Source organism: Scatophagus argus, chromosome 19, assembly GCF_020382885.2.
Source record: "Scatophagus argus isolate fScaArg1 chromosome 19, fScaArg1.pri, whole genome shotgun sequence".
Lineage (NCBI taxonomy): Eukaryota > Metazoa > Chordata > Actinopteri > Scatophagidae > Scatophagus > Scatophagus argus.
In genome coordinates, this window is record NC_058511.1 from 1,613,128 (window position 1) to 1,634,819 (window position 21,692).

Here is a 21,692-nt window from a genome sequence, read left to right on the forward strand (position 1 = left end):
TGGAAACAGTTCTTATTCTGATGCACTGAAAGCCTTTACCAGACAAAATAAATGACTGCATTATGAAATCAAATAAATCATTTTGTACAATGACTTAATTCAATTTAACCTAAAGAAAACCCTGTTAATAACAGTACCCTCATGTAGTCAAAGGTACTTGGAAGTAAGCTTATTTTAAATAAATTGACATTTCTGCTGACGTCTCTGTCTTTTAAAGCTGGATTTTTACAGTATGAGCTCTCACATTATTCATTCATCTTTTTAGGATGTCTGAAATTGATCATTTCATCCACTTAAATACATTTTGAACTTGATTACGACCAGCGTTCGGGTGAACCCGGCTCCTGGAGGCTGTGGAGGGAGGAGAGCAACAATAAAACCTCTGGACCGGCATTAAAGGAGACGACTGATGAACAGCAGATGAGGACGAGGACGAGGACGCTCTGATATGACGTTTCATGGCACCGGTTTTAAAAAGGTGAGCAAAGCCTAGAAGTAGGTTGTCGTTGATCTCATATATCAGCAGGACGGTAACTAAGCACTGGAGCTGTGGGGTGAATGTCTAATGTGAATACTGTAACCAGGAGTCAAACGTACAACATGGTTTGAGTATTCCTACACTCACTTCTGTCCCAACAGAGGAACTTTAAATGTTTTGGAGCACCACACTTTTAAATTTCCTTCCTAACCACTGATCGTTTTCTGACAAAATGTGAGATTTAAAAAATAACTGGTGTTCAGATGATGTTGGACTACCATCAGCATGAGACTACAACAAACATTCACTCTTTCTATCTGTTCAATGACTTTCGTCGTGTGAGTCGCAGTTTGGTTAGGCAAGCTGGAGCCGTGATGGTTTGTCACTGCAGTCGGTAAAGTAACCTGCTATTGCAATTATTGCTGTTAAAACGGTGATTCGTCAGGGTTGTTAAATGTCGAGTTAAACGACATCTTGCTGAGCTAATCTTTGTGTTTTTGTGCATCACGATGTGAAAAAAGACATAAAACAACAGTAACCTCACCTAAAACCCAATCCTCAGGGACAGATGCATCTGCAGACATGTTCCTTCATTGGTCAAACACATTGCAGTCATTGTAAAGAGACGTGATGGAGAAACGTGGACGGACCACCCACCCTGCCGGTGCTGGACCAGGCTCCTCAGAGGGCAGTTGCTCTGTTTCCACAGGTCACTCACGTCCACCTTATGAACCAGGAGGACGGTGTGTTTATCTGTGTGTGTGTGTGTGTGTGCTCAAACTGCAGCAGAGAGACAAACAGATATTTGTTGTTTGAGGAGGATTAAAGAGCTTGTTCTAATCGACGGTTTAAGTTACAGCGTGTTGGTGAAAGTCCAAATCTGTGCCTTGTGGACAGAGAGAAGGGGGTCATAAATCTCCTCTGAGATGAGTTACTGCAGCTCAGGGACGCTCGGGTGTTTTGGATGGGGGACTGGCATGTAAGAATAGCCAAGACAATCACGGCATCGCTCATGGAGGATATCCAACCATGCAAAGAAATAGTCCCTCTGAGAATTTTCTGACATCCACGTGAGCCTGAAGACATGAGAAAGAGAAACAGTTTTTGTTCTGAAGTCTAATATCTGCAAATTGCAGCTAGAAACACCCAAATTTAGCTTGCAGTGATTCATGGCAGAAAGTCTTTTGCCTCCTCAACTCTGTAAAAAAAAAAATCAGACAAATTATTTGAAATCTTTGCTAATTAACTAATTTATTTTGAGAACTTGTAAGTTGAACTTGCAGTCTTCTGACCTGAAATGATGAGTTGGACAAACACGCTGGTCAAATCATTACATTAAGTTTCAAAAGAAACATGAGCAGACTCCCAGCATGCACTGCATGAGAGTTCAAACTCACCTGAGAACCTTCTTCTTTATAGTTTGAACAAAATGTGTATGATGGAAACTTTTTGCAAAAAGGCAGTTGAACTCACATTTAAAGTTCGTAAGTTGTTTCCAGAGAGTCTGAGACTGACGAAGGTTTTGTTGTTTGTCTGTTTTTCGTGGCCTGTTCTGCTACCTGGTGTTCGTCTTGATGTTGTAAAGCTGCTCTGCTGGACTGTGTTGCGCTCATGTGTAGGCAGGCAGCCTAAATTTGAGTCCAGCAGCAAGACCAGATGGAGATGGAGTGGCTGTAAAAACAAGATGGCAGCCAAGCTTGCCTTGAGCTCGTTGCTTCAGCGGTTGTGGACCTCAGGGTGTGCTGGGTCCATATCCAGAGGTGAGGGGGGTCAGAGGCAGACAGTGACAGATCTGAAGGAGTGGGACTTCTCAGCCCTCTGTTTTGTCTGCGGTCCTCTTCATGTACAGTCGCGGCGGGCCGGCGGGTTTTAGTTTGGCGTCGGAGGGCGGGGGCGCAGTTACAGGCCTTCGGAGACAGTCGCAAGGCTGAGATCAAAGACAACCAATTGCTGGCTGAGCTGCTTCATCAATACACAACAGGCAGAAGTAACGACACACATGGGTGGAGCTGACTTCATGACATCATGGTGAAGTAATGGAGATGGAGATGAGGATCTTTTTCTTCTTCTCTGCTGCAACAACAACAGAGAGGAGACCAGAGTGAAGCTTCTCAGAGGCAGAAATAAACTCACAGCTTGGCGTAAAACATGGCTGCAGTCTGACGGGTCAAACGTGCAGTGCTGAACTGTTATTTCAACAGGTGGCTGGTTGGCCAAATAAAAGTGAAAGATAACAGTGCCTACAGTGCGGGCAGCGACGGAAATTACACCTGATGATACAGAACTGTACTGCTATGGTGGCTGCCAAAAACACGAAAGGCCGTCTTTAGACTTGTGTTCGGTTGGTCTGTTGTGTTTAATGACACCGCACAGCCCTGAGAGACGAGAGAGTCACTAAGTGAACCTGTTCTTTTGTGATTTTTGATTTTGAGTCATGGATGGATTTTTCACTGGTGCTTTAGGCTACTTTGTTGATGTTTTTTTCCTGTGACAAATTCAGACGTGAAGACTGAAATCCACCAGAGTCCTCGAGCCTCAGTACTGTGAAACTACAGTGGGTGTGTTGGGCACCCATTGGTTACCAGCTTAACGTGTGATTCAGTGTATTTTTTTATTTTCTGTGAAGTTGAAACAAATGACCTCTGCTCTCTCTCCATGATGCACCATAATAATAATTGTCACTGACCTAATATTTCTGTGGCGTCATGGCGTCGTATTGCCGTACGTTGGCTTGTGCTGAGGTTCATTTCACACACAGGCACAGTGTTTAAAGTTCCTGCTGCGGAACATATTAAAGGTTGTTTTAACGGACAGCAGGGATGAAACTGAGAAGCTGCAGTCTGGGGAGACAGCAGGATGGAAACCTGCTTTTCTGACAGAAATGAGAAGCTTGTGGGAATTGCTTGCAGAGTGCTGCCACCTAGTGGCAAAACAGAGACGTGCATATGTAGGTTTGTCTTTATACAGCAGCAAAGATGGAACTTTTTCAGGCTGTGTTTGAAGGAAATACGTGAACTTAACTGGGAAATAGTTTGTGTTCCCTCCCTGACCTTTTGTCTTCTTCCTCCATACCTACATGTTTGTCTTTGTATAGATATCAAGTACATATTATTGTGGTCTCATATACTTTTCATTTAATTTAGAACTGAAATATTGAAGCATTGAATACCACAGAAATCAAATATGAATGAAATGAAAAAAGGAGGAACATTTATAACTGCTTTCCAACACAGTGGCCACTTCTCTCACAGTTGTGTAACTTACTGTAATGAAGAAACAAAACAAAACACTGATGTGAAACATTTAACTCTGCTCTGTGGCCTTCATACGTAGGCCAAATGTTGGAGAAGCACCTGCAGGGGAAGCGAACTTCTTGTGAGGGCTGAGTGCTATCTTTCTTCACATTGAGTGAAAACCATCCAGCTGGGAGTCAAATGGATGCAGTAAAAATAGTTGAAAAGAAAAAAACGTTCCCTCTCCTGTGCTGGTCCTGGCCGGATCCTCCACAGCTGAAAACACTGACTGTGTTTGTGTTTAGAGGGAAAGTTTCACATCTATCATGTGTTTGAGACCCCGTCAGTGGGCTGATGGACCAAAGACAGACAGGGAGAGTCACTTTGGAAGCTTCGAATCTCATAATCCCAGCATGTGCAGCACACAGAGCAGTAATACTTTACACAGAGTATCTAATGGACTCATAAGATGGAGTAAATATGAGCTAAACCACCTTTTAGCAGCTGCAGCGCTTTAATGTTCCAAAATATTCTGTAAATTGAGAGCTTTTACTTTCGGTACTTACGCTGCATTTGCAGGCTTTGAGTTCTGCAAGTGAAGCTTACATCACTCTTACACTTTTAGTTTTGACTTTGGAGTGCACTGTCCCTTTAATTCTCATGCATCATTTTATACACAGTTCTTCTTATTTTGACTTGGCAGACTTATATTCAGAAACTCGCTGTGACTTTCCACAGAGTCCGTTAAGAGTGTGAAGTCACTTGAGTAAATTCTGCTGCGCATTTTCCTCTGATGCTTCAGCTTCTCAGGCCGCCGTTGAATCCAGCAGCCCGTAAGGAAAATTCTGGGTTCGTACTCGGCCAGAACCAGAACCAGAAGGCACAGTCCAGTCATCTACACAAATATCCTCTCCTCGACCACATGGCGATTCCTCCCACTGTATGTTTTCCTTGGCCGCAGAGCATATCGAGGGTGCAATACGCTGCACGTTCCCTCTGGTACTATTTAACATATCGACTCCAAAGCTCACAAACGCGGTAACTGAGGGGAATTTTCCGGACCCAAAACTGGACGGTCGAACAGACACTGACCTCAGCAGCCCGAAGGAGGGTTTTACTCCAACTCACATCAGTGTTTCTGTCAAGTTGGTGGTTTGTGAGTGGAGTCCAGCGTAATGTAAGCCTGTACTTAATCCATCTTCGACCGTGTAGTCGATCAGAATGCAAATGTGCCGGGAAGAGGAGTTAAAACCAATGGAGGGAACACTGCTTGGATGTGAGGTTGTTACCCTGAGCAGGAAGCAGGACCAGTCACTGTGTGCCAGTCTGGTTTTTTTAAATTGTCAAGTCAATAAAGACTATGTATTTATTTATTTATTGTTAGGGGGACTCATTGCATCTCTATGTGACAAGGAAGGAGCATTTTTTTAAAAAAATTAGCATTTGTTACTGAATTTTTTGTTGCCTCGTTTGAGTTATTGATAAGTTAGGTTTTGTTCCTTTTTGTAAAAAAATTTTAGCTCAAAAAGCTGGATGATTCTTCACACGTGGCTCAGGTGAAAGTTGTGCGGCCGATGTCAGCTTCCACCATATTTAGTCTTTCCATACTGCACATATGGTCACGGCGGCTTAGTGTGGCGAGGCTGACGGCTTTACAGAAGCTTTACTCTCTCTGGCAGAAAATTACTTGCAGGCTTTTGGAACATTAAGGCTCGATTTGGAAGTCTGACACAGCAGCTGGTCGCCGTAACGAACCGTCTCACCCGCGATCGCTTCTCAGGGTTTCAGACTTAAAAGGATTTCTCTCCCAGATTCCCATTTGGAAGGCAGACAGAAGCATCATGCTGCTGAATGCAGAATGAGAGATGAAATCTAAGACCAAGAGTGTGAGAGTTCCCTACCTCCTCTCCTCCTCGCTTCTTTTCATAAATGCCATTAGACAGCAGACTAATTAAAACAGCTTTAGGATCTCCTTTAAGGAGGTCAAAGGAAACATGCAGGTATCAAATAAGGAAATGCTCACACAACTATTAGAGGCACCCTCTGGAGTTCATCACAGTTTCTCACCAGAAATCAGTTTCTTTTGTAACTGAAGAGTAATTCAGCACCCCTGAAAGTCTTCTTTTGTTGACCTCCACTGGTTGAACACCCTGTGATGTACAGGTGTACTCCAGGACACTGTGACCTCACTGATGGGTGTGGTTAAAGGTGAACCAGAGGACACTTCTGACTACACCCAGCAGGTGGTGCTGGCTGCCCCTCACTTGGTTTCACCTCTCTCCTTTTTGCATGTGCTGCTGCAGCACAAGATGGAAAGAAAGCAGGGACTCACACATCTAAACGTTGCTCCATAGCGTCACTAGTGGTGAAAATCTCTAGAGGAATTCAATGCCCGATTAACAGCATTTGAACCTGCCATATCTTTTTTTAATTAAAGGTTTTGGGGGAAAAAAACTACTCTTCACAGGAGAATCAAAAAATGTGCTCAGTCTGTTGTAGTACTAGGTTCAGTAACAGAATGTGCATTTGAAAAGTACCCTGTGATTTCTGACTGCAGTGATACTGTGTTGTCGCATCGAGGCCTGTAGAGGGCGCCACGGCTCTGCTCCTCAGCCTGTTGCTCCTCCTGTACCCTCGCTATGACTCTGCATAGCATCTTAGCCCCTTTGTCTCTATAAAAGGTGTTTGGACCTCAGTGTACAGAAAGATCTGATCATTTCTGAGGTCATGTTTAAACTTAGGATTTAGCTTAAGCTGTCCTTTTGATGCAAATCAAAGCAATGTCCTAACAAGAATAGCTCTGCAGCCGTGTGTGTGTGTGTGTGTGTGTGTGCACTCAATGTTTCCAGCAGCTGATAAACAGACTGTTTGTTGTGGCTCAGTGAACCGACGCTCATCTGGAAATCCAGTTGTCTTCTTCTCTCATGTTTGGGTCCCTTCAGCAAACAGCAGGAAGGCGTCAGTCCAAACTGTCGATGCTAACACGCTAACCAACACCCTGCTGAGGCTTCACTGAAGGGGGAGAGTTGGAGTTTAAAAAAACTTGTTAATGCAGGCTTTGAGAACTGATTTGTGTAAGCTGTGCTTGTGCCTTCAGACGACTAATTCATGACTCCATCATGTTTAAAGTTAACTAAGCATCATCTGGAGGAAGATCTTTGGGGACGCTGTGCATAAAGCAGCTGCTTTCCTGTCATTTGAGGAGACAGCTGGATAGATTCTCCCCTCAGTGCTCCTTTGAAGACGTTATGACCTGAGAGGATGCTGGCTCAGTTAACTTCCACAATCACTGTCTCACACCCTACTTTTCTCTTTCAGTTTTGATCTGGATGGAAAATCACCACCAGACTCGGTTTATTTATGTGGCCCGTCTTTCTCGGGAGACAGGACTTCTGTCTGATAACCAACCTGTCAGGGTTTACTGCGGCACTCTGCCACTATTTGGTATCGTGGTAAAGTCATCACACTGGGCTTACTGAACTGCTTGGTCTTGAATAATCGTGTTAAAAGAAACAGGGTAAAACAGTTCCACCAGCCTACATTTAAAAATTAGTGATTTTTTTGGCTTCTCTCAGTGTAAGCATTTCATTTAAAGATGACAGGGTAACTTTTGTCATTCTTCACTAAAAACCTCACACTACACAACCTACACTGTCCTGTAAATTTTGGGATTTGATAGAAATAAAAGTGTGTTTGCTTTGCTTTAAGGAGGCAAACAGATAGATTTCCTTAATATTTAAATCCAGCGGATGCACATTTGTCTTCTGTGCTCTCATTTTCTTTGTTCTGGATTTTCTGTGGCTCACTTGGTGTTTGCAGCCTCGTTAACAAGAGCCGCTAATCTGCTGATAACTCCACAGATGTGTTTATCAGTCTGCTGTGTGCTTTACACTGAACGGACATTAAGTGGAGGTCAGAAACACGACGGCAGGGATTTTAACATGAGCTAATGTCTATGAGCTCTTTGTATGCAGAATGCTGTTGACAAAAACATGGAAGTTGTTTTTAGAGCACCATCATAAAGCTTTTAATTGATCTGCCAAGTTTGGTGGCTGCTAATCTTGCAGTAGCTGAGACACAAACGCTTTCAGCAGAGAATAATAATAATAATTATAATCCGGGCAATTCAAATAGAGTGGCAGCAAGTCCTCCGATTCGACGATAAAATATGCTGTTCGTGTGCTCCACAGACTCTGGCTCTAAATGACATCACCAGAACAAGATGGCTGTGCTCGTATCCGGGGTGTTTTGGCTTCACTTTTGGACAGTGGGAGGAAGTTTAGGCGTGTCAGCCATCTTTATATTTGTCGGTGGTGTTGAGCAGGGAGGGTACAGTGACGCTCTGAGAGCAGTGAGAGTGAACCAACATTATTCACTGAAAACTCGAGGATGCTGTCAGTCTGCCTCTGCATCGTGGTGCCATCCAGTATTTTACAGCTGGGATATCTTGGCCTCACCTGCTTCGATTAGGACCACTTCGATTTGACTCCCTGTCTCTTGAGACCATCAACTTTTTGTCTTTAAGGTGGCCAACAATAAAAAGTTCTTCTCAGATTTGGATGAGCAGGCATGAGGGGAAGGAGAAAACTGTGGCAAACCTTTCAGATCACTGTGAAAAATAACACAACAGCAACACAACAAAGTGCATGATTTGTAGTACGTTTACCACAGTCATCAGTGCAGTCCTTTGTGTGACTGTTCAGTTTCGTGTGTACCTGAATCTCTCTGGAGAGAAGACACAACTTAAATCATCTTCAGACATAATCCTTCAAAACTGTTGACTAAGAGCAAGCTAAACATCCACAACTTTTCCTTGAAATGATTCAAACCATAAATAAAAGGCTGAAAACAGAGCTGGACTCTCTGCTGCCCAATATTTGTACACCTTGTGTAGTGGAAAAGCTTTAATAATCTCCAATAAAACATTTCGGTGAGCGTTTGGTGATGGGTGGCCCGCCCCTTTGGCTTAAAGCAATTAATTCAGCTTTCTGACATCAAACTCTCGGCTCAGCTCGACAGCTTGGAGCCCAAATAAAAAAATAAAAAAGGCAAGTTCTCCTGGGAACAGAGTAAAGATGGCAGGCTCCTTTCTCCACTGTTTGCTCAGTGGCTCTGAGAGCAATCTTCCCCCCTCTCCCCAGCCTGAATGAAATGCGAGGACACAAACAATGTGCCGGAGGAGAGAAAAGGCCGGCGGGGAATGAACAGTTTGGAGTATTTGCTCAGTGGAGGAGCAGCCACAAAAGCAGGGCTGAGGCGTTCCCATGAATCAAGGTGCCGTCTCAGGCGCCTTTTTGTTGTGCCGCGCCGGCCATTAGACAACACTACATATAACTGGTTTGATGTCATGTAAAGCCTTTTCTCTGTAAAACTGTACCGTCAGGTGACCTGCTCTGACTTGTTTTATTTGGCTGGCTGACGAAGAGGCGGTTGGCTGAGTTTAGCTCTGCACGTGGCGCCGCAGTTCCAACTTTGAAACAGCTTAATATTCAGCCTGATATTCAGCACACATCGAGTGTTTCCGCACTTCAAACGTGGGAGAATGAAGACGACTTTTGGGCCAATAACTGACGTTTAGCCGTAGTTGACCGTTGCCCCGCCAATTTTTATCCCCAACCCAAAGCCTCAGACTCAGAGCTCTCTGGGTGGCCGGGCTGGAGGTCTGAATGGCATCCAGATTGACGCTTAAGCTCTTTTCACCTTAAGAAAGCGTCATTGTGCATCTCCGTGAATGGCAAACTGCTGTTGATCTAAGATGGACCCAATTTTTTTTAAGTAGGCCTATCTGCAGTTCAAAGACGTCCCACTGCTATTCTCATCACCGCCACATCTGAACAGAGAACTGATTTCACGCTAAGATCAAAGATGATCTTTAAATTTGCCCTTGGCAAGATTTTAATGTTAAAATTCAGTGATCTTAACAGTCTGAAAAGTCTCGTTAAGAGAGATGAAGTTACCGTCTGCTGCCTGTTAACCCAGCGATGACTGAAGGCTGACTTTAGTATCTTTAAGATGTATATCTGCCATTTCCACAACCAAATGTCTGAAGAATGACTAGACCTTTGTTATATATTCTGTTGACTTGTGTACTTTCATTATCCCAAATGTTTCTGACAAAGTTCAGAAGCAGAACGTTCTCAGAATATTCAGAATCTGTTATTTTGTTCAAGCTAACGGTGCATTTCGTTTCCTGTTGCTTTAACTTCCAGGAGAATCAGAAAGTGAGGAACGAAGTTGGCAACTAAACTTAATGTGAATGAAACGTGACCTCATCTGTGAACATGTCTGCCTGGGAGTCATGTGATACAGATTTTCATCAACTCCCATGATCCCACACTGCTTCACTACGTCATGTTTGGACTGAGAGACCCCAAACTGTGTGTTTTAGGAGACACACAGATTTCTTTCTGTTAGCAGTCAAAACACAAAATTGGTTGTGCAAACCAAAAATAGTTTTAACATTCATGCCAAACATCAGATTTCTAATCTTTTGCTGCACAGGAAATTATACGCCACACACAACCTACTCAGCACCACTGACACTGTAAAGATGGCCGACGCGTCTCCACTTCCTCCCACTGTCAGTGCAGTACTGACTGGGAGGTGGACCACAGTTTTCTTATGTCCAGTAACGATGTGAATGTTGTGTTTAAAGTTTACGTTGGCTCCGAGGGCCCAGTAAATAATTATTATCGCTTTAAATTCAGTTAGAAAACTTTACACAGTTTACACTAGGTGCTTATCATCACCTTGCACTTTAATTTGCATTTTAATTGATTATGGAGAACTCTGAAATTTTGAACAAACTTGTATATAAAGCTAATTTTTTATTATTACATTTTTGCAGTTATTTCATTGTTTTACGATGCCTCAGCATCTTCTTAGGGTGTGCGTCAGAGCTTCTTTAGAGTTGCATTCAAATCCCACAGTGTGTTAAAACACGCACCAACAAGAAGGCTTCCGGTTTTTGAGTCGTGGCCTCGTGTCTCTCCTGAAGCCAACACAAAACATCACAGATCCTCATCGTCCATGTTGAGCCGCTGAACAAAGCAGAGCAGAGATGACGATTAACTGTATTAAAAACCTGCTGCCTTTGCAGACGGATGCAGCCTTGGGTTATCTGGCCGCCGCCACTCACTGTGCCTGGCCGAGGGAAAGCTGCTGAGCAAACACAGGTGGCTGCAAGGCAGGAACAGCACACTCTGATGCACAGCAACACTTCCTGGAGACTAGTTTTCCATGTTGGACTGCTGTTTCTGATTGTTGTGTGGCTCACATGACCTCACCTCGACCCCCAGCAGCACGACATCCTTAAATAAACCAAATAAAAACTCTCCCTGCCCTTTTAGGTGAGACATGACTGTCGGTTTTCACCCCGTCAGCAGTGTCTTTCTCTTTTTGGGGAGTTTGTTCCGGAAACCAATCGAGGGCCTTATAAAGCCGAGTGCAAATATGAGGAAGGTGGTCATCGGCATGTGGAGGTTTACTCAGTGCACACACGTCTGACGGCAGCAGGAGAGGAGGCTGAGGCGAGCTGGTCTGAGGAGGAAGAGGAGGCCAAGATGCACACAGAGCAACACAAACTGAAAACCTGCTGAAATGAACAAAAATTGCTGTAGACGAGTGGCGAAAAAGAAATTATAAATCCCACAGTGACCCCAATCCATAAATTCCCTCCCAGCTCAGTGCTAATGTTTAAAACTGAAATGGGAACAAGATAAAAGAAGTGCAGAAACTGTTCTGTGTTGTAGCTATAGTACAGCATGTCACAGCAGTTTGTGAAATTGTTGTAAAATATATTGCACAGGATTTGAGCACACGACACCTTCGTGGTGTGTGACGCCAGCTGTGGGTTTGGTTTGGGAAAGATCCTGATTTTAGTTAAATGTTCATTTTTTTTTATTTTTTATTTTTTTTAAAAAAATCAGTTTGTGAAATACTGATAATATTTAACCATTTGGATTTGAGTAAATTACTTTCAGTTTTGGACAGTTCTTGTCCATGTACACAGATCCTTTCAGATTAAATTTAGTCACTATTTCCTAAATTGCTGTGATACTGAATTGCGTAGTAATAGAATAATAAAATTAATAGGACAGTACACACGTGCATACACACATACTGTATATAGAACAGCTTTCGCTTTTTAAAACCTAACCTGGTAATTATATAAGGATTTTTTTAAATTATTTATTCTTATCTAAATGCATCTTAAAAGAAACAATAACAGCATTTCTCATAAAACATGTCTGTTTAGAAATCTGCACTGTGTTCTCTTCTCCTGAGGCTCCAGAGGGAAATAAGCAATAAGTAACATAAGGAACAAAATAACAGAAATTAATCATAAGGAAAAAAAATGTTAAAAAACAACAACAGATGATTAAAACCAAAAATAAAATGTAAAAACAGCATGTACAAGAATACACTGCAGTGTGGCCTAAGAAGTTAAGAATAAAGAGATTAAAATGATAATAAAAATTAAGAGCAAATATTATAAACAAAGTCTTTGCAGGTGGCCTGTGGGCTAACATTTGCCCTGTTCGGTGATATTAGTATGCAGTTGGGTTTGTGTGACTCGACTATAACGTAGTGTAGATGGTTTGTATGCAACGTTTAGCACATAAGCTTGTTAGCTTGCTAATGACCGCATGCTAGTGACCGTGACTAAGCTGATGATTTTATTTGACTTCCTCACTGAGAACGTGTTAATATGAGTAATGTTAATATGTATACACGTTAACATGAATTGTGTTTACAGACTAACATTTAGCATGGACTGTAACATGCTAACGCTCGAGTGCGGCTGAGGCCGACAGGAATTTGGTTTTTAGGTTCAGAGGTAATTTGTCGTTGACTCTGTGACTTTGAGTGTCGGAGAATCCGATCACCACAGTCATATGGATTCATTCACTGAGGACAATGGACGTCTCTACAACATTTAATGGTAATTTATCCATCGTTTGTTGAGATAAGCCTGAGCCAAAGGGGTGTGCAGACACTACAAGCCTCACTGCTCTGAACGTCGTGGTCTGTCACAAACAAAAGATTTGATTGTGTTGAGCCCCCATTTCATCAGCTTGACCAGAAAAAAGAAAGAAATACGTAAAGGTTCTGGCTGATAAAATCACTAGATGGTGCATGTAGAGATTAGAGACATTTAACGTAAATACGATGAAGTGGAAACAAGTGTAGAATAGCACAAATTAAATTTAAATTGAATTAAAAGGTTGCACCGTTTGCTTCGCGGAGGAGGGTCTGGCTGTAGGAAAAGCAGTGCATACAGGACATCCCTCATGTGTATGCATGTGTGTGTATGTGTGGTAAAAGCTGCTGTCCAAACACAGCACCGCTGGCTAAGCTCTGACCTCGAGTCGCTCGGCATGCAGCCCTCCCATTATTCCTGGTCAGAAAAAGGTCATTATTATTCATAACAGGCTGATTGCTTTCTTCAGCAAACAGAGCGAGTCCAAAGAACCTCCTCAGGCCTCCTCCACGATCTGTGCCTTTGTTTTCCCCCCTCATTTTCCCTTTAAATGTCCCCACCCGTCAAACTGCACACCCTGCATCATGTTCCAGTTCTTCACTGAGGCCTTGTGTTGTTGTCCGTCAGCCGACCGCTTTGGCCCACGCTGAAATATTTCAACAACAGTTGGATGTGTTACCACAGAAGTCATGTTGCTGTGAGGATGAATCCCCCTCGCTGTGGTGATCCCCTGACTTCTCCTCTCGTGTCACCGTTTAGTGACAGAGAGGAAGCGTCCTCTGGACTGTTGAGTGGATTGTGATGAAATTTGGTCCAGACATTCATGCTCCTCTCTTGTTGGCTGTAATGGATGACATCCGAGTGGATGCTGACAGGATTTTCAGCTGAAACTCTTTCATTATCTGACGTGAGCTGCTGCAGTGGCTGTCTGAACATCATGCATTGATGCCTGTGTGTAAAGTTAATGAAAAACCTGCTGTGTCTGTGGACGTTGTTTCTCTGAAAGCCTCCCAGACGGCTCGTAAAAACCGGCCTCAGTGCAGGGTTGTTTACAGGCTCCCCTCACCTCCAGAAGCACTTGGGTTTGATCAGTCGAGCTCTTAGGCACAAGGATGTAAACTTACTGGATGCAGTACGATCTGAGCTGCTTTTGTTTCGTGATGATGATGATGATGATGATGTCTCTGTGTGGCTTTCTGCAGGGTCTGAGGCTGCAGGACTGAAGGACTGTGATCAGGTGTAGTCAGCGACCGATGCAGGCTTTTCATTGGCTGATGTCGATGTTTAGAGAGAACAGCCAGGTGGTCGGATGGGCGAAACACAAGACCCCCCTGTGGGAGGTCAGTGATTCAGTCCCGTATTGTAACTGAACGTTAGCTGCTTTGTTTTGAACTGATATACCAGAACTGACGTAACGCATGACACATATGGACGTTATGTATGTAAATTAACTTCCTTAACCAAAAGCATGGTGTTTTTTTACCTGAACATAACCAAAGAGTTTTTGTGTCCAAACATCATCAATATGTAACCACTTCATGAGATTAGTAACAGAATTTGAATTTGTAAAATGCTTGTCAGCAAGCTTGATTTTCTCTATTTATTATTGCTAACATGACAGCAACTGCATTATTCTATGCATTATGGGGTAAAAATGTGTGCAGACTTTCGTTGTTTATTGGCCTGGTAAGCCCAGCGATCAGCCCATCACAGTTATGTCAAAATGCGAGACGTGCGGGGCTGTAAAGATAATAGAATGACTAGCAGAGAGCACACATGGACAAGGTCTGGACTTTAGTGCTGTACGCCGCTGGCTGAGAGCCAGGCCAGACCATCACGGGGTTTTATGACGCCAGTTCAGTTAGATTCATTGTTAACAACAACCTCACTGAACTGTTAGATTACATTCATCAAAAATCTAAAATCATATTAAGATCAACTGAAAAAAAGCTTTAGTAAATCAACTTTCTGAGCTGAGATGATATCGTTGTAGGCTGATTTCAGCCTGATCTCCCGCTCAATCATCACAGGCCTGAGTCCACCTTTTTATTAACAAGGTGACCTCAGTTGGTGTGGACCAGCCTTTAACCGTCTGTCTGTCATTCTGTCCCTCTGTGAAAGTGAAAAGTCTTGACTCATACAGCATCTGAAGTGGGTGCACACACTCAAACACACTTCAAAGCATCTTATCAAATCAAACTGGGACCTCTGGGCCTCTGGAGACTTGGATTATGTTGGACAGGCTGCGTGGAGCCATTTTCTATTTTATTTTCTGTTATTTCACGTTTTAAAACAAGTCTCCAGCCTCTTCGGCTGTTTGGCAGAATGCTGCACCGCTGTTTCACTGCGAAGCTCCAGAAACGTTTTGTGGACGAAGAAACTTCACCCGACGTCCGCGTGGGGCTGAGGAGACACTGACTGAATGTTCACTTTTGGGGTGAACTGCTCCTTTAGGGATGCTGATCACCTGCTGCCTGAGTGTGAGCTGTGGGCTCTGACATGTGCATGTTGTTCTGACACATCTGCTGATGCCTTCACGTGTCTCTGTGATTAAACCGTTTGGTGCTAATGGCTGACTGTACCTTGTGCTGTAGCTGCAGTGCTGCACTCAAACAACATGCTGACTTCATTCAAAGGGGAGCACGTGGAGTTTAGGCTTGAGAGAACGAGGAGGAATTCAAAAAAGAACATAAAAAGAGGTTTTCATATAAAGACTTTTATCTGTTTCACACGTACAAACACACAAATGACAAACGATGAACTGTGAAAAAACATTTCAGATATCCTCGACAAAACACCTTCGTTCAGAAATGATTTGACTGTAAAAAGTCCGTCGGATTTCAGGAGGAGTTCATTATGGGCCTGCTGTACACTCCGCGGTAGTAGCTGGGGTCGTTGTGAGCGGGGTCCAGGCCGGTTTTGGCCGCCACCAGCGCCCCGGACACCGGGCAGCCGTAGCCTCCGTACACCGGCTCCAGTTTGTGGTGCTGCGGCTCGGACATGAGGTTGTTGATGGAGAACGGGTGGCTGAAGGAGTAGTGGTGGTAGTGGTCTGCCTTCAGGTGCGCGGCCTCGTGCAGCAGCAGCGGGTGGTGGTGGTGGTGTTGATGGTGGTGATGGGAGAACAGGTGCTGGGTGTGCGCATGCGGGGAGGGCACGCGCACGGGGCTGCAGGGCAGCAGTTCAGGCCTGTGCGGTTTGAGGTCGACCCCGGCTGCTTTTCCATCTGAGGACGGAGGTTGAGGTGGAGGTGGAGGTGGAGGAGGGGGAGGAGAGGACGAGGAGTGCGGGGAGTCGGAGCCGCTGCTGCTGGTGCTCACCGAGCCCGGCTTCCCCGCCGCCTCCTTGTCACCTGCTCCGGGCTTTTTCCCGCTCTTGAAGCGCTTCTGCCGCCGCAGGTAGCAGCCGTTCTCAAACATGTTGCCCGAGTCCGGGTGGAGGGCCCAGAAGGAGCCTTTCCCGGGTTTGTCCGGTAAGCGGGGCACCTTGATGAAGCAGTCGTTAAAGGAGAGCGAGTGCCGGATGGAGTTCTGCCAGCGCTGCTGGTTCTGCCGGTAAAACGGGAACAGGTCCATGATCCACTGGTAGATCTCGTTGAGCGTCAGCATCTTGCTGCTGGACTGCTGGATGGCCATGGTGATCAGGGAGATGTACGAGTACGGCGGCTTGGTGTGCGTGTAGCTCCGCCGGTACGGTTTGGGCTCCCTGGACCTGATGCCGCAGGCCTGGCTGTACACCGGGCTCATCACCGGCATGTTCCCGTACGACGGCGGGCTCATGGGGCCCAGACCCGTCATCCCGGCCGCCCCGGGGCTCTGCGGCACCCCGCCGGGCATCGAGGAGTGGCCGACCGGGTTCACAAAATGCGCGTTCATGTGTCCGGTGGCCGTCATGGCGGGCGCGCTCATGTAGCTGCTCATGGAGTTCACGGACAGACCGGAGCTCATGCTGCCCGCTGCGGTGTAACACTGAAACACAGAAGCAACACAAGTTATCCGAACTGCTGATGGACTCAGGACGGAACCTGAACAACAAGTTCGGTTAACACACCTGCCGGAAGGTGAACAATCCGACAGCACAAACGACAATCAGATGACCGAACGGTTCTTCTTTAAAAATAATGTCTTATCTGCACTGAAGATTGTTTTCCTTATTGATTAGAACTCATTTGTTGATTACATTGTCAATTATTCGATTAGCTTTTTTGGTCTAAATGTCCGAAAAGTGATCAGATGGTTTCAGATGAAATATGTGACGAGACAAGCAGAAAATCCTCACATGTGAGAGGCTGACAAGAGGGAATATTTCTGTTTCAAATTTAAAACGTCAATCAGTTATCCATTAGGCTAATCGATTAATTGCTGCAGCTCTCCGCTTATTATTATTCCTCTGTGGATATGATTTTTAAATTTTTCTGTCGATGTCTTTCACATTACGGCTCATTAGTCCCCATCAAACAAATGAGTTAAATACAGATTAATTTAATGTGAAGTTTTCCTTAAAGATGCGCCATATATTCCACGTCCCTTCAAAATCCCCAGCATGAAACAACAGTATTATTATAATAGTATCAAATAAATGTATGAAGTAATACACTAATGAACAGTTAGACTGTTGCAGTAAAAGTCCTCCGAACTCCCACCTTTCTACACTGAGCGCCTCTAACCGCCACCTTTAATCACTTCAATTACACGTTTAATTTATTTATTTTATTTAATTACACGTGTATTGTCAAAGAAAATTATTCTGACGTGTAGTTTATTTATTTGTCAGCATGGAGGTCTGAATGCTGTCTAAAGCTCAAACAGCGGATTTAAATACTGACAGGAGCTCAGAATTCCTGAATGGAAGTTAATTAGTTTTGTTATTTGTTTTTATTTCTTATGATAATCATAATAATAATAACAATAATAAATGTTGTCATGAAACTGATCACGATGCTCTCCGATATTTGCTCTTTGGCTTTTTTGTGGCATTTGCAGCTTTTAAAAAATATTTTATATATTATATATAATATTTTATATATTATATATAATATTTTTCTTTTCTTTTTCGTTTCTTTTACAAGCGCGAAGAGAATCTCAGGTGGCTGATGTGTATTGCAGAAATATTTCCATCTGATTCAACACGATTTACTGTCAGCCTGCTCCGGAAATAACAGGAATTTTCTCACCAATAGTAAACGAAATGTTTTCACAGGTTTAAATTGAAACTTTCTTTTAAAGAATAAAAATTTAGTTCATTATTTTTCCAGCATTATTCTGTTTCTGATGCTCGCTGGTCTCATTTTCATGCACAGCGAAAAGCTGTTGAAGGTTCGCGATTAATAAATATGTAAGAAACAGCTGCCAGTAAAATAAATGCAATGACATATTGCTGCAAAATACAGATTTTAAAAATGTTAACGCGTGGAAAATGTTTAAGTTTAAAATGCTTATTTAAAACGAGTAAAATACGCCGTTTTTTTCCCTACAAACGAGCATAAACATTACGGCTGCTGCGTTCAGGCTCATCCCGGGGTAGATTCACGGACCTCGGCCTCTGCGTAGTAGCTGCTGCCGCTCCAGTCCGGATGTTCGTGTCCCTCCATCTTAACGGCGCTCAGCATCGTGCGCGCTGCGACTCAAACTCATCCAAACAGCTGGGCGCGGGGCGCGGGGCGCGAGGCGGGAGGCTCGAACACGTGAAGCGCACCTGTCGTCAGCCGGCAGCCGGAAACGGTCCGCTCAGCACCGGGACTCACTCATACCTGAGCAGCGGACTGTGACCGCGGACGCTTTCTGCCCAATGAGCCGCTGTGCACCTGCGCTCGAGCTGCTGCTGCAGTCAGCGTCCAATCAGCGAGCTCAGATTTAAATATTCTGTCAGCACGTCGCCGCGTCACACCACGAAATACTCCGTTACACGTAAGAGTCAAACCAGGAAATGTACTCAGAGTATTTGAAGCAGACGTCGTGAGTGCAGTGAAGTGTCCCCTGTGACTGTTGTCCTGTCATATCTGACCTCAGATCAGCTGACTGTGACTTCACTGTTGCAGTTGCTTGAGCTGGAGCTCATTTTGACATTTTTCTGAACTTTTGTCCATTTACTGTCCAATAACTTCAGTTACCTGCAGGTTGCTGCCACGCAGCCAAAGCTGCACGTGAATTCAATTAAATTCATTTATTTTACTGGCAATCAAAATCAATAAGGAGCTGAAAATTGACTCTGATAATCTCTCATTTAAATATATTTATAGTTTACTTTTAATAGTTAGAATCATTTATTGTCAGAAAATTACTTTATAAGCCAAAGTACATTTAATATCAGATATTTTAAGATTGTAGTTCAGTTACTGCTCGTATGGTTGACTTTCGTTTTCAGTAAAAGTGATACTCGAACACATAAACTTTACTTTGACTTGAGTGTGACTTTGTGGTACTTTTTACTGCACTGTGACTAATCAAACTGTACAAACTGTTGGCTTGTTTTAATTTAGAAGAAAGCGTCCTGTTTAATTGATATTTGACCTCTTGGTATACTTCACGTGCTGTTGTCTTAATCAGCCTGAATGTTATCTGAATTTGAACATTGAGGCTGGCAGATAAACGCAGTGACGTAAAAAGCAAAACTTTTCTCTCTGAATGATAGAAAGCGACGTGAAAAGAGAAGACTGAGAAGTGAGTTGTGATGATGCAGTAAATAAAACGACTGTAACGATGACAACGTTAAAGTGACGAACACATTCGTGTATTTATATGAAGTATTCTGTGGTTTGAGCGCAGGCTGCACAGACCCTGAATGTGGTCTGAAGTTTTTCCACTTTAAAGCTCGTTTCTGTCTTTGTGGACTGAAAACCTTCTCGGCCGAGCGTTTCAGAGCCGTCAGACGGCTCACATGATTGAAGTTATTCATCCATTTATTTTTTTGGATGAAACTTCTTTTTCACTGAACTGAGTTTGACCTTCCTGTTCGTTTGAGAGCCTCTCACGTCTCTTTCTTGTCCCGTCCTGTAGGCTGTGTGGACCTTCGTCCTCCTCCTCCTCAGCTGTGTTTGTGGTCTGCCTGAGCGTATTTACCTGGTGAGGAATGTGAAAAGACGACAGGACGGACACGGGACAGACGGTACACACAGCCGAGACCAGAGACTCGTCCTCCCCGCGTGGACGTCAAACAGTCGCTAAATGTTTTTCCCTTTTGTGGTGCAGACAAAGCAGCTGAGACGAGGGAAGACGTCTCTGAAAGTGACTTCTGCTGGGAGAAACAGAGATGAGATCTGTAACGAGCACAAAGCCTGATTGTGATTTCAGTTTTATGTATTTGGTAAATATGGCAGCTGGGCTGACAAACAGGGCAGGTGTTTCTTCCAAATACTGCTGGCAGGTAGTGAAAAAGCAATAAGAGTGAAGAGTCTCTGACAAGCCCTGAATGGATAGAAACACTTTGGGAAATTTATTTTCTGTCTGCGATGTGCCACTAAACAAATGTGAAAAGTGCTGGAAAAATTCCAAATGTTATCTTAATGTGAAGTCATTTCCTCTCTGGCTTCACTTGATCTTTACACGACTCACAGTGAATGAATCCTGAGGACCTCGAGGGTTTCCGCTTCACATGATATGAAAAAAGAGAATCAACTTTTAAAATCTCTCGTTTCTCTGTGGGACTCTGGTATTAATCAGTAGTTATGAATACAGCCGGTCAACTTGCACTGCAGACTCGCAGACTTCCATTCAAACTCAGCTGCAGCTTGCTGTAGTTCAGTTCTGTCATGTCAGCATTTCCTGTAAGTCTGACTGGCTGCAGTTTTAATTAATGAACTACAATCGGTCCTCACTGGCCGAAATGCTAACGAGGAATAAAATTAATATGAATATTATTATCAAACTGGTGGAGATCATCACTGTGAGAATCTGCACTTCACATTTCACAGGCCGACTGAAAATGTAATTCTGACTCATCAGAGTTACACTGCTGACTCTGTGCTGGCTTGGAGTTGTAGTAAAGGGTCAGTACTTGAGTAAATGTACTTCAGTCCACCACAGTCAGTCCTGCTGAGACGTTTGTCTTCTGTCTGAAATGGCCGCTGATCAGCCCTCCGTGACTGAGGCCTGCTCCACTTTTCTGACGCTTGCTGATTATTTTTATTGATTAACTGACAGATGCTCATCACTACATCTGAGGACCATCGAGCCATCACAGTTTCAGGTGTTTGTGCTTGAATAAATAATCGATGAATTGACTGATTATTGTGGCACTGAAGTAAAATGGAAAATAACAACAGCTGGTTGTGTTTCTGGGCTGCTGAGGCTCATGGGTATTGTAGTGCTTAGAAACATCAGGCTTAAAAAGCACATCGTTTCTTTCTTCTCTGCCGCAGCCTGACTTCAACCTGCAGCCCTCACCTGATGAGTTTGTGTCTCAGGTGAACAAATGTTTTTTACTTCAGGCCTGTGCAGGTGCTGGTCTGAGACCTGAACAGCAGAGACCTGCAGCTGTGAGACCACCCTCACACTGTGGCACAGAGCAGACTGACTAACTGGTGTTTTCTCCCAGAAAACCTAAAACAAAGAAGATCCTGCTCATTAATTAGTATTTTCTTTGCATTTTTTCCTGAATCATTTCATTGATTTGATTTGGTTTGTTGCACATGATTTGTGCTGATCAATATTATTTATATTTTCCTCACTCTGCATTTCACACTTTCTCATGTATATTCTGTGTCTTTTCTTCCAGTTTCAGCAGGTTTAACCGGACGTTCCCGTCACCTGAAGCCTCATTACGAGCCGCGCTCTGTTGCATTGTGGCCACGCTGACACCTACTGGTGAGAGTGTGTAACTACAGATGATTCAAGTCACAGCAACATTTCTACTACCACGTGTTTACATTTTATTTTTGTTCTTTCTTTCTTTGTCTGTTCTGATGCCTTTAGACAATTGCAGAAATATTTTCTGGTTTAGTTTCGTTTGTCTTGTAATGATGATGATAATATGTCCGTGTTTAGCGGCTGTAGCAAGTCCT

At 43.8% G+C, this 21,692-nt stretch overlaps 2 protein-coding genes across 4 annotated transcripts in view; one reads left to right on the plus strand and one right to left on the minus strand.

Annotated features, from left to right (window-relative positions):
• The window catches only part of pax1b (paired box 1b), a 33,217-nt gene extending 11,661 nt beyond the window's left edge, over positions 1–21,556 (plus strand). The window contains exons 6-8 of one of the 2 annotated variants that reach the window (XR_006841680.1): positions 325–478; positions 19,690–19,798; positions 21,407–21,556. The gene's annotated coding sequence lies outside the window, so the exon portion shown is untranslated. The remainder of the gene's footprint in view (positions 1–324; positions 479–19,689; positions 19,799–21,406) is intronic. The other variant, XR_006841681.1, reaches the window with a different exon arrangement.
• LOC124050732 (hepatocyte nuclear factor 3-beta-like) lies at positions 15,400–19,867 on the minus strand. 2 transcript variants are annotated; one of them, XM_046373535.1, is made up of 2 exons: positions 19,753–19,867; positions 15,400–16,662 (listed from the first exon to the last, which is right to left on the minus strand). In XM_046373535.1, exon 2 carries the CDS (start codon positions 16,639–16,641, stop codon positions 15,535–15,537), a length of 1,107 nt encoding a protein of 368 aa, XP_046229491.1. In that variant the 5' UTR covers positions 16,642–16,662; positions 19,753–19,867; the 3' UTR covers positions 15,400–15,534. The 2 variants fall into 2 exon arrangements, with proteins under 2 accessions (XP_046229491.1, XP_046229490.1); XM_046373534.1 differs by lacking the exon at positions 19,753–19,867 and adding an exon at positions 18,228–18,542.
• Positions 21,557–21,692: the final 136 nt, after the last annotated feature.